General features: G+C 36.9%; 1 protein-coding gene across 1 annotated transcript; it reads right to left on the minus strand.

The window, feature by feature from the left end:
• Positions 1-16315: 16315 nt before the first annotated feature.
• Positions 16316-18593, minus strand: LOC130968027 (peptidyl-prolyl cis-trans isomerase CYP28, chloroplastic). The gene is made up of 2 exons (XM_057893103.1): positions 17790-18593; positions 16316-16632 (listed from the first exon to the last, which is right to left on the minus strand). Exons 1-2 carry the CDS (start codon positions 18469-18471, stop codon positions 16424-16426), a joined length of 891 nt encoding a protein of 296 aa, XP_057749086.1. The 5' UTR covers positions 18472-18593; the 3' UTR covers positions 16316-16423.
• Positions 18594-20633: the final 2040 nt, after the last annotated feature.

Raw genomic sequence — 20633 nt, forward strand, 5'->3', positions numbered from 1 at the left:
TTAGGCAAGCAGAAAAGAGTGTTTTGGTATTCAAAGAGCATTAAACACAGACAAATAAATAAGTTGGGAATAATATAATGACAAGATAGTTAAGGCTTCAGAGTTATCTATTTTTCCGGATTAACTTTTCTTACTAACTATTTTAATTATGTAGGATTTAATTTATGGCAAACTATATGTGACTAGACCCTAATTCCTTAGACCTTCCTAGTCTCCTCTAAAATTCATTAATTGCCAATTCCTTGGTCAATTAATTCCAATTAGAGGGTAAAAATCAATTTTAAGTTTATATGCCAAAAAAACTCTAATTACCCAAAGAATAAAATGATTATATATCACGTATCCCGTTAAATCCAGATCATTAGAATTTAGGAGAATATGTTTTCAAGCTGTTGTTCGAGTATAGAGCTTTTCCAAGTTATACAAGAACTCAAATAGAAAGAGGGTCATACTTCCGTTCCACCCAAATTCATAAGATAAAGAACGAAAACAATTCTTAAATATAAATCCAAAACATAAATTAAAATAAAAAAAGTAATAAAATCAATCCATACAAATAGACAGAGCTCCTAACCTTAACAGTGGAGGATTAGTTGCTCATGGAAAAGAGAGAAAATTTGTATAGAATTTCCTAATGGAATCCCCCTAATGTAATGTACCTAATAGAAGAGAAGTCTTCCCTTTTTATAACTAATCCTAATTAATTTAAAATATAATTATCTAAAAATAAAAATAATATCTTTTCCTAAAAGATAAGATTTGAATTTAAATTCGAATTAATTAACAGAATTTCAGTTGATGGGTGGGGACCACTTGCTTTGTCCATTCTGCAGCTTCTAATCTGTGTTTACTGGGCTGGAAAGTGGGTCAAAATAGCCCAGAAATCACCCCCAGCGTCATTTGTATTTTTGCAGATTGCGCATGTGATGCGTCCGCGTCGTCCACGCGCTCGCGTCATTTGTGCAGATTCCAGTCCACGCGTTCGCGTCAGGCACGCGATCACGTCATTGCGATTTCTCCATTCCGCGCGGTCGCGTGAGCCATGCGTCCGCGTCGGTCTTCGCTGGTCATCTCTTTGGTTTCTTCTTTTTCTCTGCAGAAACTTCATCAAATCCCTCCGAATGCTACCTAAAATAAATAATATTGTACAAAACTCGAAATAGCATCCATAGTGGCTAAAATATAATTAATTCTAAATTAAACTCAACAATTTAGATGCAAATTCACTAGGAAAAGATAGACAAGATGCTCACGCATCACAACACCAAACTTAAACTGTTGCTTGTCCTCAAGCAACCAAAACTAACATAAGCTTATGATGTGAATTTTCATGAGAATGAGAGTTTGATTAAGCTCATGTCTCTTTTTATAGTGGGGTTTATAACTGTAATCCTGAATAGGTTTGGCATCTCACTCTCCTTTGAATCAAGAATGTTATTGTCGTTCGGAATTAGAATCCGGATAATATTATGAATTCTCTGATCTTTATATTTCAGTTTAATCCTTGAACACAGCAAAATTCACTTTAATTTATTTTTCTTTGGTGCTTTGCACCTTGAGCCTAGCCGTGACTTTAAATGTTTTGTCTCAAGCTTTACTTGACACAGAAACACCACAAGCACTTAACTGGGGAACTCTCTTTGAGTTCTGGTTTTTCTTTCAGTTACTCCCAGACAGTGGTGCTCAAAGCCTTTGGCATACTCTGTTGAGCGCACTTGGTCTCGACTCTAAGTGTTCTGTCTCAAGGATTACTTGACACAATCACACCACAAGCATATGACTAGGGAAATAACTCTTTGAGCTTATAATCATGTCTGACCTCCCTAGTCATTGATGCTCAGAGCCTTGGACCTTGCTTTTATTATTTATTTATTTATTTATTTATTTATTATTTTTTTCTTTTGCTGTTTCTTTTGCTTCAAGGATTAAATTTTTGTTTATTTTAGAGAAGTCATAATAATTCTCTAAATTCTTGTTCCTTATACATCAACATCTCTTGATTCAAATTCAAATATGCACTATTCATATCATGCATTCAAAAATCACAGAAAATACCACCACATTTAAGTAAATAAGACTATTCTTAGAATTAACTCAATTTCTCATGCAATACATCACTTCTTTTTCTTTTCTTTTTAGATTCAAGTTCAGTGAGTGGTACATGAAACATCTTTTCATAATTAAAGCAATTAAAAGAAAACTAATCCTAAGATTCCAACTAATAAAGGATCATGCAACACACAAAACAAAATAGCAGAAAACCGGAACATAACATAGAAAAAGAAGGGAGGAATAAAAATATGAAAGGAACTCAGCCACCTTAGTTATCCTAGTGGTCGCTTTATTCTTCAGGTTGTGCTCCTTCGTGAAGATGATTCGCCTCCCTTTTGTGCCAGAAAACCAATAAGCGCAGCGTCCAACAACACCAAACTTAAAGGTTTGCTTGTCCTCAAGCAAATAAAAACTAAAAATAGAAGAGACAAATATTATGAAAAAATAAAAGGATAAAAGAATAAGAGATAATTAGGATTGGGAGAGAGAAAGAAAGAAAACTGGGTGGCGCAAGCGACGCGGCCGCGTGGGGCACGCTTTCGCGTGATTGCGTTTTAGTTAGTTGACGCGGTCGCGTCGGTCATGCGGTCGCGTGACCCATGTTATGCTTCGGGCGCGAGTGCAGCCTCGCGCCTGCACAACTCTCTGTTCGAATTTAAATATTTGCCAAATTTGGGGTGACGCGATCGCGTGGGGCATGCGATCGCGTGAGTGGCTTCAAAAGGGAATGAAGCGGACGCGTCGGCGACGCATTCGCGTGATAGGGATTATGCGTCTAGCACCAAGCCAGCACCACTCCAGCACAATATTTGGTTGTGAACCCTTTTTACGTCGAAAATCAGGGCACGCGGCCGCGTGGGTCACGCGGTCGCGTGGGAGGCTAATATTCCCACATGACGCAGACGCGTCGGGGATGCGGTCGCGTGGGACGATTTGTGCCACTGGCACGCCTCCAGCCACGCTCCAGCGTGACTCTCTGTTCGTTTTTATTTTCTCCCCTCTCCTTGCGACGCGGACGCGTCGCTGATGCGGTCGCGTCGCGTGGCATTTTTTTTGGATAGCTTGAGGTATTCGGTTCCTGAGATAAAATAGCTGCATGATCAGAAAATTAGTAAGAACTCAATAAAAATAAAATAAATGCAAAAACTACTACTACGAAAAACAACTAAGAATGAAAAGAAACGATCATACCACGGTGGGTTGTCTCCCACCAAGCACTTTTAGTTAAAGTCCTTAAGTTGGACATGTGGTGAGCTCCTTGTCATGGTGGCTTATGCTTGTACTGGTCCAGAAATCTCCACCAATATTTGTAATTCCAATGACTACTGGGATCCCAAACCAGGCGTATAACGCCTTTGAGCAAATTGGAGCAAGTGACAAGGCCCCAAGAGAGTTGATTGTGGGAATGAATTCCAGGGTCCCAAATCTTGCTTTTACGTCCGTCTTCTTGTGGATCACCATTATTTCCACTTGGTGGCAAGCAATCTGAATTCTCACAGAGACATCCAAACAACCTTCTAGACCCATTTAAGTGAGCTCTACACCAACCTTGCACTTCGATTTGGAGCATGCAACCATATTGAACCTTGCTTGATAACTCTTACCACTAACAATCTTCCTCTTACTCTTAATGCCACAAAGAGCTCTAAGTTAACCATCCGTCTCTAGCAGCCCATATTCAAGTGGAAAAGTAAGGATTAAGGGTAGGAATTTTATCCACTTGAATGTTGTATTGGATGGTGATGGCTTTGGGAGAGGTCTTGCAAGTTCCACTCTCTTGTCTTCTTCCTTGAATTCTTCAATTTCTTTGTAAGCTTCCTCAACTTCAACCTCTTCCTCTTGGTAGCTTTCTTCTAATGCAATCCCTTCTTCATTACTTACCAAGGGCATTGGAGGTTGTGCATCTTCCTCTTCTTCTAATTGCTTGCTTATTTGGCTTATTTGCACTTCCAAGTTTCTTATTGAGGCTCTGGTTTCCTGCATGAAACTTTTCAAGATTGCTTCCAAATCATTGTTCTGTTGGGACTGAGAAGACTGAAACTGGTGGTTATTAGAATTATTCTATTGAAAAATACCCAGAGAACTATGATTAAAATTTTGTGGTCTCTGAGGTTGCTCTCCCCACTCAAAATTTGGCTGTTGGGTGTTGATAGTTGGGACTTGCATGCCACTCATCTGTTGAGTAAGTAGACTTAATTGTTGAGTCATAAGCTTGTTCTGGGCAAGAATAGCATTAAGAGTTTCTACTTCCATAACACTCTCCTTCTGAGAAGTTTCAATATCTGATGGTGGCTCTTGACATGGGTAGAAAGATGATGGTTCTTGGTAGTTGGAACATGGAGCACTGAAGTTTCTTTGGTTTTGGCTTTGCCAACCAAAATTTGGATAGTTCCTCCATCCACCATAATATGAATCACTACTCGGATGTGAATAGTAACCCATGTGATCTTGATAAACCACTATTTTATTGTTTATCTTATGCTCAATTGAGTAGTTTTTATCAACTCTTTACTCACTTATTCATACAATTCGCATGTTTTATATTTTCCTTCCTGATTTTGTGCTATGATTGAAAACATGCTTCTTTGATCTTATATTTGCTTATTATTAATCCTCTCTTATGACCATTAGATGCCTTGATATGTGTGTTAAGTGTTTTCAGATATTATAGGGCAGGAATGACTTGGAGGATGGAAAGGAAGCATGCAAAAGTGGAAGGAATACAAGAAGTTGGAGAAACTGCAAAGCTGTCAGCCTGACCCTCTCGCACTAAAACGACAATAACTTGAGCTACAGAGGTCCAAATGACGCAGTTTCAGTTGCGTTGGAAAGCTAACGTCTAGGGCTTCGATTTGATATATAATATGCCATAGTGGCCGTGACGCTAGGCGATGCGACCGCGTGCTCCATGCGGCCGCGTCGTAGTGACGAAAAACCAGCGTGGCAGATTTCTTCTCCAGCGATTTCTGGGCTGTTTTCGACCCAGTTTTCGGCCCAGAAAACTCAGATTAGAGGCTATAAAGTAGAGGGATTGCATCCATTCAGATCATGCACTCATAATTCACTTTTTACAATTTTAGATGTAGTTTTTAGTGAGAGAGGTTCTCTCCTCTCTCTCTCTCTCTCTCGTAGGATTAGGATTTAGGACTTCTCTTAGTTTTAAGAGTGACTCTCAATCCCAGGTTCTTTATTTTTAATTATTTTCCCAATTTAATTTACGAACTCTTCCATGTTACAGATTACTCTTTTAAATTAATATTATTTGAGGCATTTCAGTTTATGATTATTTCTTTTTATTATTCCTAATCTGAGGATATTGTTACTCTAGTAGATTTAGTTTTTCCCCTTTTGGCCTTGGTTAAATAATTGGTAACTCTTAATTTATCAAACTCATTGTTGGTAACTCTAGTAGATTTAGTTTTTCCACTTGTCATTTAAATATGCTTGCGCCCATTACCCAAATTCCAAAAACCCCAAATTTTACCTTTTTCATAGCCAATAATAAGAACATACCTCCCTGCAATTCCTTGAGAAGACGACCCGAGGTTTAAATACTTCGGTTATCAATTTATTTAGGGGTTTGTTACTTGTGACAACCAAAACGTTTGTACGAAGGGATTTCTGTTAGTTTAGAAACTATATCTACAACGCAACTATTTTTATGAAATTTTTCACTGGCAAAAATTCCAACGTCAAAATGGCGCCGTTGCCGGGGAATTGCAAAGGTGTGCCTTATTATTGGTTATTGTAAATATTTTTCAAAAAAAAAATTTCTTTCACTTGTTTATTTGTTTTCTCTTTTTCCCCCTTATTTCTGATAGCTATTATGAATTCTCACCCCTCTCGCTTTGAGTTTAGTTCTAATTTTGTTGAAGGAAATAGAAACCACAGCAGGAATATGCATCAAGGTCGGACCAATCAAGGATGGATGGAGTCAAGAGGATCTAATCAACCCTTTGGGCAACAACACCCTCCAAGATATCATGGACAACGATCATTCTACAATGCATACCCGGCTGAAAGATATGGTGGACAACCTTGTAACTACCAACAAACCCCACCCCGTGCCTATAGACCATCCTCTCAACATGACCTCGAACCACCACACTCACAAGCTTCTTTTCGCCATTCGCCACCATACGATCCTTATCCGCCCCAATACCAACCCAATTACTCCCAAGAACCACCACTCCCCCCTACACATTACCCATATCCATCAAAGTCAGAATCACAGGTTAGCCTCAAAGAATCAATGAAACAATGTACCGCACTCCTTCATCAACTAGAGCAAGCAATAGTGGAGAAGTTAAAACAATTATCTTCCAGACACTCAGCCCCTCAACAGACCCCCATGGCTTCATGTAGAGAATCCAATGAAGAACGTAGTACAAAAGAGACGCTGGAAGCTCCAGTGAACAGCATACAGCATAACTTCGTACTAGAACAAGTAGAGAAAGCTGTCATTGCAGAAGAAGAAGAGTCGGTTGTTGTAGAGAACTCCGTCAAGGATGTTACAATTGACGCTGAGGAGGATTTTGCACCGCCTCCACTGTAATTATCTTATGAAAAACTGAATGGAATAACCCACGACACAGGTTTCCTTGATGATGATGATCACGAGTCCTATTCTCTTAGCGGCGAACTTGCATCCACAAGTGATTTCTTTGAGACAGAAGAATCTTCCCCGAGTGAATATAAAGATGATGCTAAGGTAGATCTTTCTCAACCTCCAATATATGACTTGAGCGATGATGAGGGAGAAATTGAAGACTCTGATCAAGAGATGGTTGAAGTGGAAGAATTCACAGAAGATTATAAGGGAGTAGAACTTACAGAACCACTGGAAACACCTATCCCAAGGCCGTTACCGCCCACCACAATCTACAAGTGGGTAAAATCCTTGTCTTTTATCTTCAACATTCCACTTGAATATGGTTTGCTTGAAACAGATGGCCAGCTTAGAGCTCTCTGCGGCTTTAAGAGTAAAAGGGAAATGGCTCATACTCAGAGCCGGTGTACAAGGTTCAATAAGGTTCCACGCTTCAACTCGAAGTGCGAGGATTGGTATCATGCTCAATTGAGTGGATCACGGAGAACGTTTGGTCACCGTGGTGAGAATCTAATTTCCAAACCGCCCAGATGGAAAAGTATAGATCAAAACGAAAGCGGATTTAGAACCAAAGTTTGGGATCCTAGAAAATATTCTGATATTCATCACCCCGGGAGCCTGAAAATCTGTTTGAAGCTGCTCAGAAGCTTCACATGCCTAGTTTAGGACCCCGGAGGCTACTGGAACTCCAAACATTGGTGGAGATTTCTGGATGAGTTCAAGCACAAGCCGCCATAACAAGAAGCTCCTCAAATGTCTAACTTAAGGACTTTAACTAAAAGTGCTAGGTGAGAGACAACCCACCTTGGTATGATCGTTCTTTTTCAATTTATTCTATTTCGTTTTGTTTGTTTTTGAGTTTTATTTTATTTTATTGAACCTAGAATCATGCATAGCATTCACATTAAGCATTGCATTCTGCATACTGCACTCTGCATTTTTCAAAAAAAAAAAGGAAAAACACGCACGCGACGCGGCAGCGTCGCTGACGCGTCCGCGTCACTAGTGCGCGAGGAAGAAAAGCATTGAACAGAGAGTCACGCGAGAGCGTGGCTGGAGCCGTGCCTTTAGCATCATTTGACCCCACGCGACCGCGTCGCTCACGCGACCACGTCATGTGGAACTTTGGCCTCCCACGCGATCGCGTCACCCATGCGGCCGCGTTCCCTGAAAATCGACGTCAAAAAGGTGCATGGCCGAAAGTTGTGCTGGAATTGGGCTGGACTCGTGCTAGAAGCCCAAGCCCTCCCATGCGAACGCATGCCCCACGCGGCCGCATCATTTTTTCAAAAATGGCCATCCACGCGATCGCGTCACCCAAAATTTGGCAAAATAAGATTTTGAACAGAGAGTTGTGCGAGCGCAAGGCTGCCTTCGCGCCAGTAGCATAAATTGAGTCACGCGACCGCGTCGATTAACTTACAGCGCAAGTCGCGCGACCGCGTGCCCCACGCGTCCGCGTCGCTTGCGCCGCACAGCTTATCCTAATTTGCCAAATATCTTATCTTTTCTTCCCCAATCCTAATTTCTTCTATCTTTTCTTCTTTCTTCTTTCTTTCTTACTTTACTTCTTTCCCTTCTCATTCTTCTTATCTTTTATTTTATTTTACTTAATTTATTTGCATATCTCATTCATCGCATCTTAATTTTGTGCATATTGTTTTTATTTTCTTTTCTGAATTTTTTTTTTCCATTGGTGTTGAAAAAAAAAATTCTTATTCTACTGTTGCATCTTTTCTTGAATTTATTTTGGTAACTTGTTTTACACTGTGGGATGATATTAATTATCTTCCAATGCCAATTTTTTATGATACTTGCACTCTATTTGCATTGGCATGAACTTGTATTGATACTTCCATTACCCACTCTCCTCCCCTATGTTACAAATTTTATACCACTGGTATGCCATGGCTTCTATTATTTTCTCACGTAGATGTTGAAGCTTCCATGTAAATGAGACCCTTATCATTTGGCATTAACCCACCCATACTTTATTTATTTTCTTATCTTTATTTCTGGGTTATTTTTCTTCCATTTTTCTTTCAGGATGGCCACCCGGAGTGGAACCAGAAGACGTTTACATGGGGAGACAAACAAGTCCATCTGCACAATCCTTGAAGAAAGGCATCAGTTGGAACAACCCGTCCACCTGCACATCTCAGCATGCACCGAGGACGGTGCAATATTTAAGTGTGGGGAGGTCGATACCGATCTCCATGGGTTAGTACTTTCTTGTCTCAACACCAATGTTTAAATTTTCTTTGTAGATTAGTTGTTGCATTTGCATGTTTATTTGATTTTTGCATATTTTACCACTTGGTTGAAGTAATATTTTCTTTTTTAAGAAACTTTTTATAGTATTTCACTAATTTAAATTAAAAACTTTTTGAATAACTTGTATGAAGAAATTTTATTTTGGAACATGGTTTAAAGCTTGAACACACAAAACCTGTGAGATTTTGAGCCTATTTGAATTGGTTGTATTTTATCAACCAAAATTTTGTTTTAGTGTGTATTTTTCTCTCTAAAATTGTGATCTTTATCTTGCTTAATTCTATATTTCTATTGTTTAATGTATGCATACACTTATATGATTGAGGCCTTGTTTCATTGAGCTTACATACCCATATGGCCTTAACCTTTCAATATCTATTGCAAACCAATTTTGAGCCTATTTTACCCCTTTGTTCTTTATTTTAGCACATCATTAACTCTAAGCGAAAAACAATAATGTCCTTAATTTGAATCCTTGGTTAGCTTAGACTAGTGAGAATGCTTATGAATTAAGTGTGGGGAAGAGTGGGTTTGGAAACATTTGGTTTGAGAATTGAGTATGTTAGAATTTTCTGAAAATGTGAAAGAAATGTTTAGGACATGTTCATGCATTCAATAAATTAATCATATGCATTGAGAAAAACAAAAGAAAAAAAATATAAAAAAGAAGAAGAGCAAAATAAGTGAAAGGGGACAAAATGCCCCAAAGTAAGTGGTGAAAGCAATGCATATGAGTTGTACTTGAAATTAGAATGCATGAATATGTGGAAAGCATAGTTAATGGGAAGTCAGATTTTATATTATGATTACATGGATTGTCCTAAATTAGGTGGAATAGTTTATGTTAATTAATGATTCAAATTTTAGTCCACTTGGCCAAATACAATCCTACCTTGACCCTAACCCCATTACAACCCTTAAAAGACCTCTTGATTTGTGTATTGATGCATTAAATTTTTGTTACTTGTTAGATGAAGAGCAAGCTATAGAAAGCAAGATTAGTAGAGAATTGAGAGAATTGACCCTAGACACTTGAGAGTTAGAATGATATACACTACCAGTAAGGGTTCAATTCTCAATTCTATGTTCCCTGCTTTCATGAGCTATCTTCTTCTTGCAAGTTATTTGTATTATATTTTGTGATTTGAATTAGTGAAATCCAGTTCATATTTGTCTTGAAGAACTTATTTATTTTTAACCAAGTAGGTAGAAACATTTTGCATTTAGTTGCATTCATAGGTTGCATCTCATACATTCTATCATTCATCTTCATTCCTTTATAGCTTCTCTTGAGCTTAGCATGAGGACATGCTAATGTTTAAGTGTGGGAATGTTGATAAACCACTATTTTATGATTTATCTTATGCTCAATTGAGTAGTTTTTATCAACTTTTTACTCACTTATTCATACAATTCGCATGTTTTACATTTTTCTTCCTGATTTTGTGCTATGATTGAAAACATACTTCTTTCATCTTATATTTGCTTATTATTAATCCTCTCTTATGACCATTAGATGCCTTGATATGTGTGTTAAGTGTTTTCAGATATTATAGGGCAGGAATGGCTTGGAGGATGGAAAGGAAGCATGCAAAAGTGGAAGGAATACAAGAAGTTGGAGAAACTGCAAAGTTGTCAGCCTGACCCTCTCGCACTAAAACGACCATAACTTGAGCTACAAAGGTCCAAATGACGCGGTTCCAGTTGCGTTGGAAAGCTAACGTCCGGGGCTTCGATTTGATATATAATATGCCATAGTGGTCTTGACGCTAGGCGACGCGACCGCGTGCTCCATGCGGCCATGTTGCAGTGACGAAAAACCAGTGTGGCAGATTTCTTCTTCAACGATTTCTGGGCTGTTTTCGACCCAGTTTTCGGCCCAGAAAACTCAGATTAGAGGCTATAAAGTAGAGGGATTGCATCCATTCAAATCATGCACTCATAATTCACTTTTTACAATTTTAGATGTAGTTTTTAGTGAGAGAGGTTCTCTCCTCTCTCTCTCTCTTAGGATTAGGATTTAGGACTTCTCTTAGTTTTAAGAGTGACTCTCAATCCCAGGTTCTTTATTTTTAATTATTTTCCCAATTTAATTTACGAACTCTTCCATGTTACAGATTACTCTTTTAAATTAATGTTATTTGAGGTATTTCAGTTTATGATTATTTCTTTTTATTATTCCTAATCTGAGGATATTGTTACTCTAGTAGATTTAGTTTTTTCCCTTTTGGCCTTGGTTAAATAATTGGTAACTCTTAATTTATCAAACTCATTGTTGATTGAAAATTGGAATTAATTTATCCACTTAACTTACCTTCATAGTTAGAGGTTAACAAAGTGGGAGAAAAATCCAATTCTCATCACAATTGATAAGGATAACTAGGATAGGACATCCAGTCTTTATACCTTGCCAAGAGTTTATTTTACTGTTAGTTTATTTTACTTGTCATTTAAATATGCTTGTGCCCATTGCCCAAATTCCAAAAACACCAAATTTTACCTTTTTCATAGCCAATAATAAGAACATACCTCCCTGCAATTCCTTGAGAAGACGACTCGAGGTTTAAATACTTCGGTTATCAATTTATTGAGGAGTTTGTTACTTGTGACAACCAAAACGTTTGTACGAAGGGATTTCTGTTAGTTTAGAAACTATATCTACAACGTGACTGTTTTTATGAAATTCTTCAGTGGCAAAAATCCCAACGTTAGATCTCTTTCCATTATTTTTTCTTAGTACGAAACACCAAACAGGATTAAACGCACCATGTGGTAAACAGGAAAGTAAAGAAGAAAGAACAAAATTCTAAGAATTAAAATAAAACTATTAGGAAACAGCAAACTTAATTTCAAAAAATAAATTTATTTTATAAAATAAATCAAAATATTTTTATTTTTTTTCGAAAATTAAAATTTAATAATTTTTTTATATTTTTTTATTATTATTATTTAAAAATCAAGTAATAAAAGAGAAAGAAAAAGAAAAAAATTAAAACGAAACAGGGGAAGGGAGACAGGGGGTTAAACGAAAAAAGAAAAAAAAATAACGTAAAGGAAAAAAAAAAAATTAACGTAAAGTAAAAATAAAAAAAATAACCATAAAAAAAAATTTCTCTTTCTTTTTCGAAAATTTAAAGCAAAAAAAAATTTTTTTTATTAAAACTAAAACGCCTAATCTAAGCAATCAAATAACTAATAGTTGTTAATCACAATCAATCCCCGGCAACGGCGCCAAAAACTTGGTGCGGAATTTATAACCCACACTTACTAGCCGGCAAGTGCACCGGGTCGTACCAAGTAATACCTTACGTGAGAAAGGGTCGATCCCACGAAAATTGATGGATCAAGCAACAATGATTGATTGATTGGGTTAGTTAGGCAAGGAGAAATTGGTTTTGAGATGTTTAAAAGGTTTAAGTTCGAATTCAAAATATCAAAAGTATAGACAATTAAATAAATTGGGAATAAAATATGGATAAACAGTTAAGGCTTCAGAGTTATCTATTTTTCCGGATTAACATTTCTTACTAACTATTTTAATTATGTAGGATTTAATTTATGGCAAACTATATGTGACTAGACCCTAATTCCTTAGACCTTTCTAGTCTCCTCTAAAATTCATCAACTGCCAATTCCTTGGTCAATTAATTCCAATTAGAGGGTAAAAATCAATTTTCAGTTTGCATGCCACAAAAACTCTAATTACCCAAAGAATAAAAGGATTATATGTCACGTATCCCGTTAAATCTAGATAATTAGAATTTAGGAGAATATGTTTTCAAGCTGTTGTTCAAGTATAGAGCTTTTTCAAGTTATACAAGAACTCAAATAGAAAGAGGGTCATACTTCCGTTCCACCCAAATTCATAAGATAAAGAACGAAAAAAATTCTTAAATATAAATCCAAAACATAAATTAAAATAGAAAAAGTAATAAAATCAATCCATACAAATAGACAGAGCTCCTAACCTTAACAGTGGAGATTTAGTTGCTCATGGAATGTAGAATGTAAATTTATATAGAATTCCCTAATGGAATCCCCCTAATGTAATGTACCTAATAGAAGAGAAGTCTCCCCTTTTTATAACTAATCCTAATTAATTTAAAATCTAATTATCTAAAAATAAAAATAATATCTTTTCCTAAAAGATAAGATTTGAATTTAAATTCGAATTAATTAACAGATTTTTAGTTGATGGGTGGGGACCACTTGCTTTGTCCATTCTGCAGCTTCTAATCTGTATTTTCTGGACTGGAAAGTGGGTCAAAACAGCCCAGAAATTACCCCAGCGTTTTCTGTATTTTTGCAGATCGCGCATGTGACGCGTCCGCGTCGTCCACCCGCTCGCGTCATTTGTGCAAATTCCAGTCCATGCGTTCGCGTCAGGCACGCGATCGCGTCATTGCGATTTCTCCATTCTGCGCGGTCGCGTGCGCTACGCGTCCGCGTCGGTCTTCGCTGGTCATCTCTTTGGTTTCTTCTTTTTCTCTGTAAAAACTTCATCAAATCCCTCCGAATTCTACCTAAAATAAATAAAATTGTACAAAACTCGAAATAGCATCGATAGTGGCTAAAATATAATTAATTCTAAATTAAACTCAACAATTTAGATGCAAATTCACTAGGAAAAGATAGACAAGATGCTCACGCATCATAGTCCCCTCTCCATTTTGAACGGTTTCGATGGTGAACTATTAACCAAAATAGAGATAGAAGCTGAAGTAATACACTCCCTAACCCACGCCCTCCATTTCCTTCCGAAGCCCATCTTCTCCAGCACAGTATCAACAAAGCACCATTTGACCTAGTCATATGCTTTTTGGAAGTCTAGTTTAATAATCGCTGATCCCTTCTTCTTCGATTTCAACCATTGCACGGTTTCACATGCAATTAAAGCTCCACCTTGTATCTTTCTCCCCTTCACAAAGGCACTCTGTGATTCTCCGACTAAGCCTGGTATAACCTTCATCATTCGTCGTGTCATCAATTTAGTGATAACCTTATAGACACACCCTACCATACTGATGGGTCTAAGATCTTTTATCTCCTTAGCACCCACAAATTTAAGAGCCAACGAGGAAGAAGAGGGGTAAAAAGAGAGCGTCACTGTAAGGATAAAAAAGAAACTAAAAAAGGTTGAAATTAGTTACCAAAACTCCAAAAGTTAGTTTTCTAGTTGGACTCAATTTATACACTTTGGTGTTGAGGAAATGTGAGAATGAATCATGTTACGTGCTGGTTGTCAATGAAGGAGGATCTTAAACACCACCGGAAAATGATGCAACATTCTGCATCCAAAATCCTATTGGGGTGTTTCTTCATCTATATGTTACTTAGGGTATGTAGCAATTTGCGGAGTTCAATCTAGTGTATACAAGGGCAATGTGGTAACAACAAAATAGTCAAGTGGCGTATAAATGTTGCCAATTGCGTTTTGACAATTAGGCAAGTGATCTAAATAAAGAAAATATAGATTTCACAACACACTTCAACAAAGCCAGGGAATAAATCTGTGGAAATCAGAATAAAATTTATGCTTAAAGTTAAGAAAGTCTCATCAGTAAACCCGCATGAGATTCGTTTCTAAAGAACACAAACCCTCCTCAGACACATCAGGTAATGTTAAAAACAAGAAAATGGAGAGAATAGAATTTTTAAAATTAAAAATAAAAAAGAGAATCTTTTAAATAAAAAATAGTGTTATTACCTTGTGATGAGCGGATAATTTATACGCTTTTTGGCATTGTTTTTAGGTAGTTTTTAGTAAGTTCAAGCTATTTTTAGGGATGTTTTCATTAGTTTTTATGTTAAATTCACATTTCTGGATTTTACTATGAGTTTGTGTGTTTTTCTGTGATTTCAGGTAATTTCTGGCTGAAATTGAGGGACTTGAGCAAAACTCTGAAAAAGGCTGACAAAAGGACTGCTGATGCTGTTGGATTCTGACCTCCCTGCACTCGAAATGGATTTTCTGGAGCTACAGAACTCCAATTGGCGCGCTCTCAACGGGGTTGGAAAGTAGACATCCAGAGCTTTCCAGCAATATATAATAGTCCATACTTTATTCGAAAATTGATGACGTAACTTGGCGTTGAACGCCAAGTACATGCTGCTGTCTGGAGTTAAACGCCAGAAAAACGTCATGATCCGGAGTTGAACGCCCAAAACACGTCATAACTTGGAGTTCAACTCCAAGAAAAGCCTCAGCTCGTGGATAGATCAAGCTCAGCCCAAACATACACCAAGTAGGCCCTGGAAGTGGATTTATGCATCAATTACTTACTCATGTAAACCCTAGTAGCTAGTTTAGTATAAATAAGACTTTTTACTAGTGTATTAGCCGTCTTTTGACCACGTTTCATCTTTGGTCTCAGTTTTGTTTTATCCTTCATCTTAGGAGACTATTGATCACGTTTTGGGGGCTGGCCATTCGGCCATGCCTGAACCTTTCACTTATGTATTTTCAACGGTGGAGTTTCTGCACACCATAGATTAAGGGTGTGGAGCTCTGCTGTACCTCAAGTTTCAATACAATTATTATTACTTTCTATTCAATTCTCTTTTATTCTTATTCCAAGATATACGTTGCACAACACTTTGATGAAGGTGATGATCCGTGACACTCATCATCATTCTCACCGATGAACGCGCGTGATTGACAACCACTTCCGTTCTACCTTAGGCCGGGCGCATATCTCTTAGATTCCCCAACAGAATCTTCGTGGTATAAGTTAGATAGATGGCGGCATTCATGAGGATCCGGAAAGTCTAAACCTTGTCTATGGTATTCCGAGTAGGATTCTGGGATTGAATGACTGTGACGAGCTTCAAACTCCTGAAGGCTGGGCGTGATGACAAACGCAAAAGAATCAAGGGATTCTATTCCAACCTGATTGAGAACCGACAGATGATTAGCCGTGCTGTGACAGAGCATAGGACCATTTTCACTGAGAGGATATGATGTAGCCATTGACAACGGTGATGCCCTACATACAGCTTGCCATGGAAAGGAGTAAGAAAGATTGGAAGAATGTAATAAGAAAGTAGAGATTCAAGAGGAGCACAACATCTCCATACACTTATCTGAAATTCCCACTATTGATTTACATAAGTATTTCTATCCCTTTTATTTTCTTTTTATTATTAGTTTTCGAAACCATAAACCAATTTAATCTGCCTAACTGAGATTTACAAGGTGACCATAGCTTGCTTCATACCAACAATCTCCGTGGGATTGACCCTTATTCACGTAAGGTATTACTTGGATGACCCAGTACACTTGCTGGTTAAGTTGAACGAAGTTGTGAACCATGGTATTGGCATCATGTTTTTTGGCGCCATTTCAAGGGAATGAAAAGCAATGAATTTTACAAAATGGAATAACACATGAATAACAATTTCGTCCACCACCTTGAAAAGAATTCGAGTATGATTTTACAAACACCAGTTCTATGAAGTCATCTGAGATTATATATACATGAAAAGAAATTATGGAAGAGACGGTGAGAGGGGAGGATGTGTAACTTTTAGCTCTCCACAGTCACTAATGTAGACAGTTGTAAGTGGCCTGTTCCATGTGGCACGAGCATTCTGAGCCCTTTCATCTCCAAAAAACTCAGCCAAGTCATTAAACTGGCGAATTCGTTCAGATGGTTGGTAAGTCGGAATGGAAGCTATCGCTGTGACAACGTCCAAACCTGCGATTAGATTCAAACACAAACTGAGCACTTGGTAAGAGCGACCGAAAATGGTACTCATGTAACTTAGCATCCAGCCTATATAACGATCAAATACTACAAGACTTCAATTCATATCGTGACATCAGATTAATACATTCATTCACTGTATAGAACTATGGACAACAAAAGGTCAAATCTTAATATTTTTTTTAAAGTATTCACTGCAGAAAGAATTCATAGTTTCTTAAAGTAAACACAACCAACCAATTTAGAGTTGTTCAATTCGACTCGTCAGTAAAAATTAGCCACAACCAGTAAACTCAACGTAATAGTATTGAGTCCAGGACTATAAACAATTTCTTATTCCATGTACAAGTACACAAATTATAAGGAAAAACCATGGGAAAGTTGAATGTGATATGCCAAAACCCCCATTCTGATAATTCCTCTTTCTCATTTATTCTTCTCTATCCTTACGCTTCCTAAATATCCTTCATATGTCCTTTCAGGCTGACATATGAAACATTGTAACCGATGTAGTTATAGCATTTAATTTCCTTCTGGTAGGCATGCTTTTATTTTGCTATACCAAATTAACATCCTATAGCACACTCAACTGCTGATAACTATAGTTATAGCATTTTTTTTTTATTAGAACCAGAGAAAAGCAATCCTGTTCAAGCATTTAACACACTACACAGTCTACACTTAGCATACTGAAATACTTATTTACTAACACTTAGCATTTGACGACCTAAGAAGAACCATTAAAGTAGGGATTTGATTTCACTCATTATGAGTCAAAAAGATATATGAAGCAAGTTTCACTCTGTATCAAAGTTAGGATACCAGGGAATACATGAGTTTCATAAATGATATGTGTACACCGAATATTTGTATACAAATCCATTTGTTGTTTAATTTATTTTTAATATGAATTTGTATTTCAATATGTATTTTATATTAGTGACTAATTTTAGAATACATCTAGTATAATTGAGGAGGTTTTATTGAACTTCTTACCAGTACTACTAATCAGCCTTATCATTTTCATTTTCATTTTCATTTTTTGTAATTGTATTTCCTTCTCCGCCCTCCCTTTTTCTCTCTGTTCAATTTGATACTATAACAAACTAACATTCCAACAAATTCCATAGCATGGAAAATTGATTTACCTTCTAGCACGGTTCCAAAGACAATGTTCTTATAATCAAGGTCAGGGCAAGGGCCAGGTCCAGTGGTGATCAGGAACTCAACGTTGCGGTAACCAGGGTCAAGCTTGATCTCGTCATCGTCGTCGTTCTCGGAAAGCGAGAGCGAAACGACACCGGGCCGTGAGTGCATCAGGGAGAAGGCCTTAGAGTCGACAGTCTCGGTATTACGGGCGAGGTCATGGGGTGGGCGGACCTCGCCCTTGTCAGGCCTGCCCTGCCGGCCGGCAAGGAAGTAGCGTCCAGGAAAGATCTTGTGGACGAGAGTGTTCTTGTAGGAGGAAGCGCTGGAGTTGGAGCCGAGGCACATGGACTTGAAATTTGAGACGGTTAGGGGGAGGAGGTTGCCGTAGAGGCCCAGGACGATGCGCCCCAGTGGGGTGGACTCGGAGCAGAGGGTGGAGAGGTTGTCACCGAGGGTGCGGTTGGGGAGGAAGTAGTTGGGACAGAGGCTGAAGTCCATGAAGATGCGGTCGGTGATGGTTGGGTTGGGAGGCTGGGGTGGTGTGGTGGTGGTGGCGGAGAGGGTAGGGGCGAGAGGGACGGAGAGGGTGGTGGTAGTGGTGGCGAGGAAGAGGAGGGAGCGGCGTGTGAGGTTGGGGTGGTGGAGGAGAGAGGTAGGGGTTGGTGTTAGAGAGAAGCCCATGGACGCGACCAAGTGAACATGGTTATTGTTCGGACGTTCAGTTATGCGGCGGAGAAAACTAGAGGATGACAGTGGGGTCTACCTCTGAGACTCAGTTATACTGTGCTTCATAAAATTATCCGTTCTTGAAATTGGATTTGTTTATAAATAATAAGAGTAATGAGTAATCATGTTATCCATTTTCACAAAGAGGCAGATGTTTTTTATTTAAAAAAAAAACTCCCCGTTGTTAATATTTTTATTTTACAATAATATGATTTTTCTATTAAAAAATCTATTTAATTTTTTGAAAATTTTATTTTTATTTTATAGGAGTTTTAAATCTTTACAAAATTCTTTTTAATAATATAACTATGGCGACTAACTACACGACTAGTACTACTACTTTTTTCATCCTTATCATTATCATTTTTATTTCTACTATTTTTATTGTGTAATCATATTTTATTACCATCGTTATCTCCTTTATTGTAATAATCACCAATATAAATATCATCAATATTAATGTTATTTTATTTCATTTTTTATTCGATACTATTTTTTTCTTTTAAAAGTTCTTTGTACTGCAATTACTTTTTCTTTTCTGTGACATCATTTTCAGCAATGGTCTTTCTCTATTTTATCACCACCGGTGAAAGAATTTTTCAAAAATAAATTTGTTAATAGTTTGTGGGAGTTTAAATTTTCCACAAATTACAAAAAATCTCACAAAAATATTTTTTATTATTATTTAACAGATTTTTTAACAGAAGAAGTATATTATCCTAAAATAAAAATGTTGAGTGTTGAAATGTCCCATTTTTTTAATCAAGGGGTGCCTTATTTTTCGTGAAAATGAACCAGAACCGGATTGAGTTTTTAAATAATAATTATAGGTTAATGCTCAAATTAATTCATAAAAAATGATTGTTTTTAAATTTATTTTTTAAAAAATTTATCAATTCAATAGTCCGCTAAAACTTACAAATTAATTACACTGTCTTTATGTCACTCAACTAATAGTTTTCTTTAATAATTGATGTGGAACATTAACTAGCAGCATCCATAACACTTGGCGTGTTCAATTAAATATTAATTTTATGAAAATCTATCAATTTAGTCATACGTTATATTGAAATTAGAGTTTATGTAATTGAAAAAAAATTAAATTGATAGATTTTTATACATATATTTAGTTAAGATCTAAAACTCTAAATATATTAGGTATCATATATGCTGTCAATTAACGTTTCAAATTATCCATATTTAATGAAAATTGTTAATGAAGTGACAGAAGGATAAATATAATTAATTTATAATATTTGAAGAATTAATTTGATCGATAAAAATTTATAAAGATAAATTTAAAGAACGATCCATCCTAAAAGAATTAATTTGATCATTAATCTTAATAATTATTAGTCTTAAAAAATATTTTAGTTGTGTTATACATACAAGTATTTTTGGCAACCATGCCAACCAAGTTGGCCTAGACCCAACAAAAAATACCTTCATTAAATAGAGCGTGTAAACACGTGCACCACCCACTCCATTCACGTAAACGAGACGTTTCACTTCGCACTCTCTAATATGAAAAATGCTTGCTATCTCTTTCTCAAATATGCAACACATTTATTTTAAACTACTGTCAAAAGCTCTTAAAAATTTGTCAAAATCTCTGCGAAAACTAAGGGAAATCTCGATGAGATTCTGATAAATCCATATTTTATGATTATTTTTTGCTTCAAAAGAGTGGATTCTATCAACTTACCTTGCATTAATTTTTTGAAATTGCATGTTTTTGTGAACTCTTTCTAATTGTGCTTAATTATGAAAAACATGTTTTTTATGCTTAGAATTGCCAATTTTAATTCACTTTTTTATACTCAATGCCTTGATATGTCTGTTTGAGCGATTTAAGGTTTTGAAGGCAAGAATGACTTGAAGAAATAGATAAAAAGCATGCAAAATAAAAGAATTCATGAAGAAATTAAGGATTTGCAAAGTTGTCAATCCTGACCTCTTCATGCTAAATTGATCATAACTTGAGCTATAGAGGTCCAAACAAAGTGGTTTTAATGGCATTAGAAAGCTAACATCTGGGGCTTCAAAATGATATGCATATGTCTAAAGTGGATGTAACACCCTAATTAACCTAAGCCTTACCTCATGCCATAAAGCAA

Source organism: Arachis stenosperma, chromosome 3 (assembly GCF_014773155.1).
Source record: "Arachis stenosperma cultivar V10309 chromosome 3, arast.V10309.gnm1.PFL2, whole genome shotgun sequence".
Lineage (NCBI taxonomy): Eukaryota > Viridiplantae > Streptophyta > Magnoliopsida > Fabales > Fabaceae > Arachis > Arachis stenosperma.

Excerpts from the sequence above, each read along its gene's own strand:
- LOC130968027 (XM_057893103.1), bottom strand. The coding sequence starts at position 18,471 with ATGGGCTTCTCTCTAACACCAACCCCTACCTCTCTCCTCCACCACCCC. Across the intron at positions 16,633-17,789 it reads CTTTGGAACCGTGCTAGAAG|GTTTGGACGTTGTCACAGCG; the intron begins GTAAATCAATTT and ends ATCTAATCGCAG.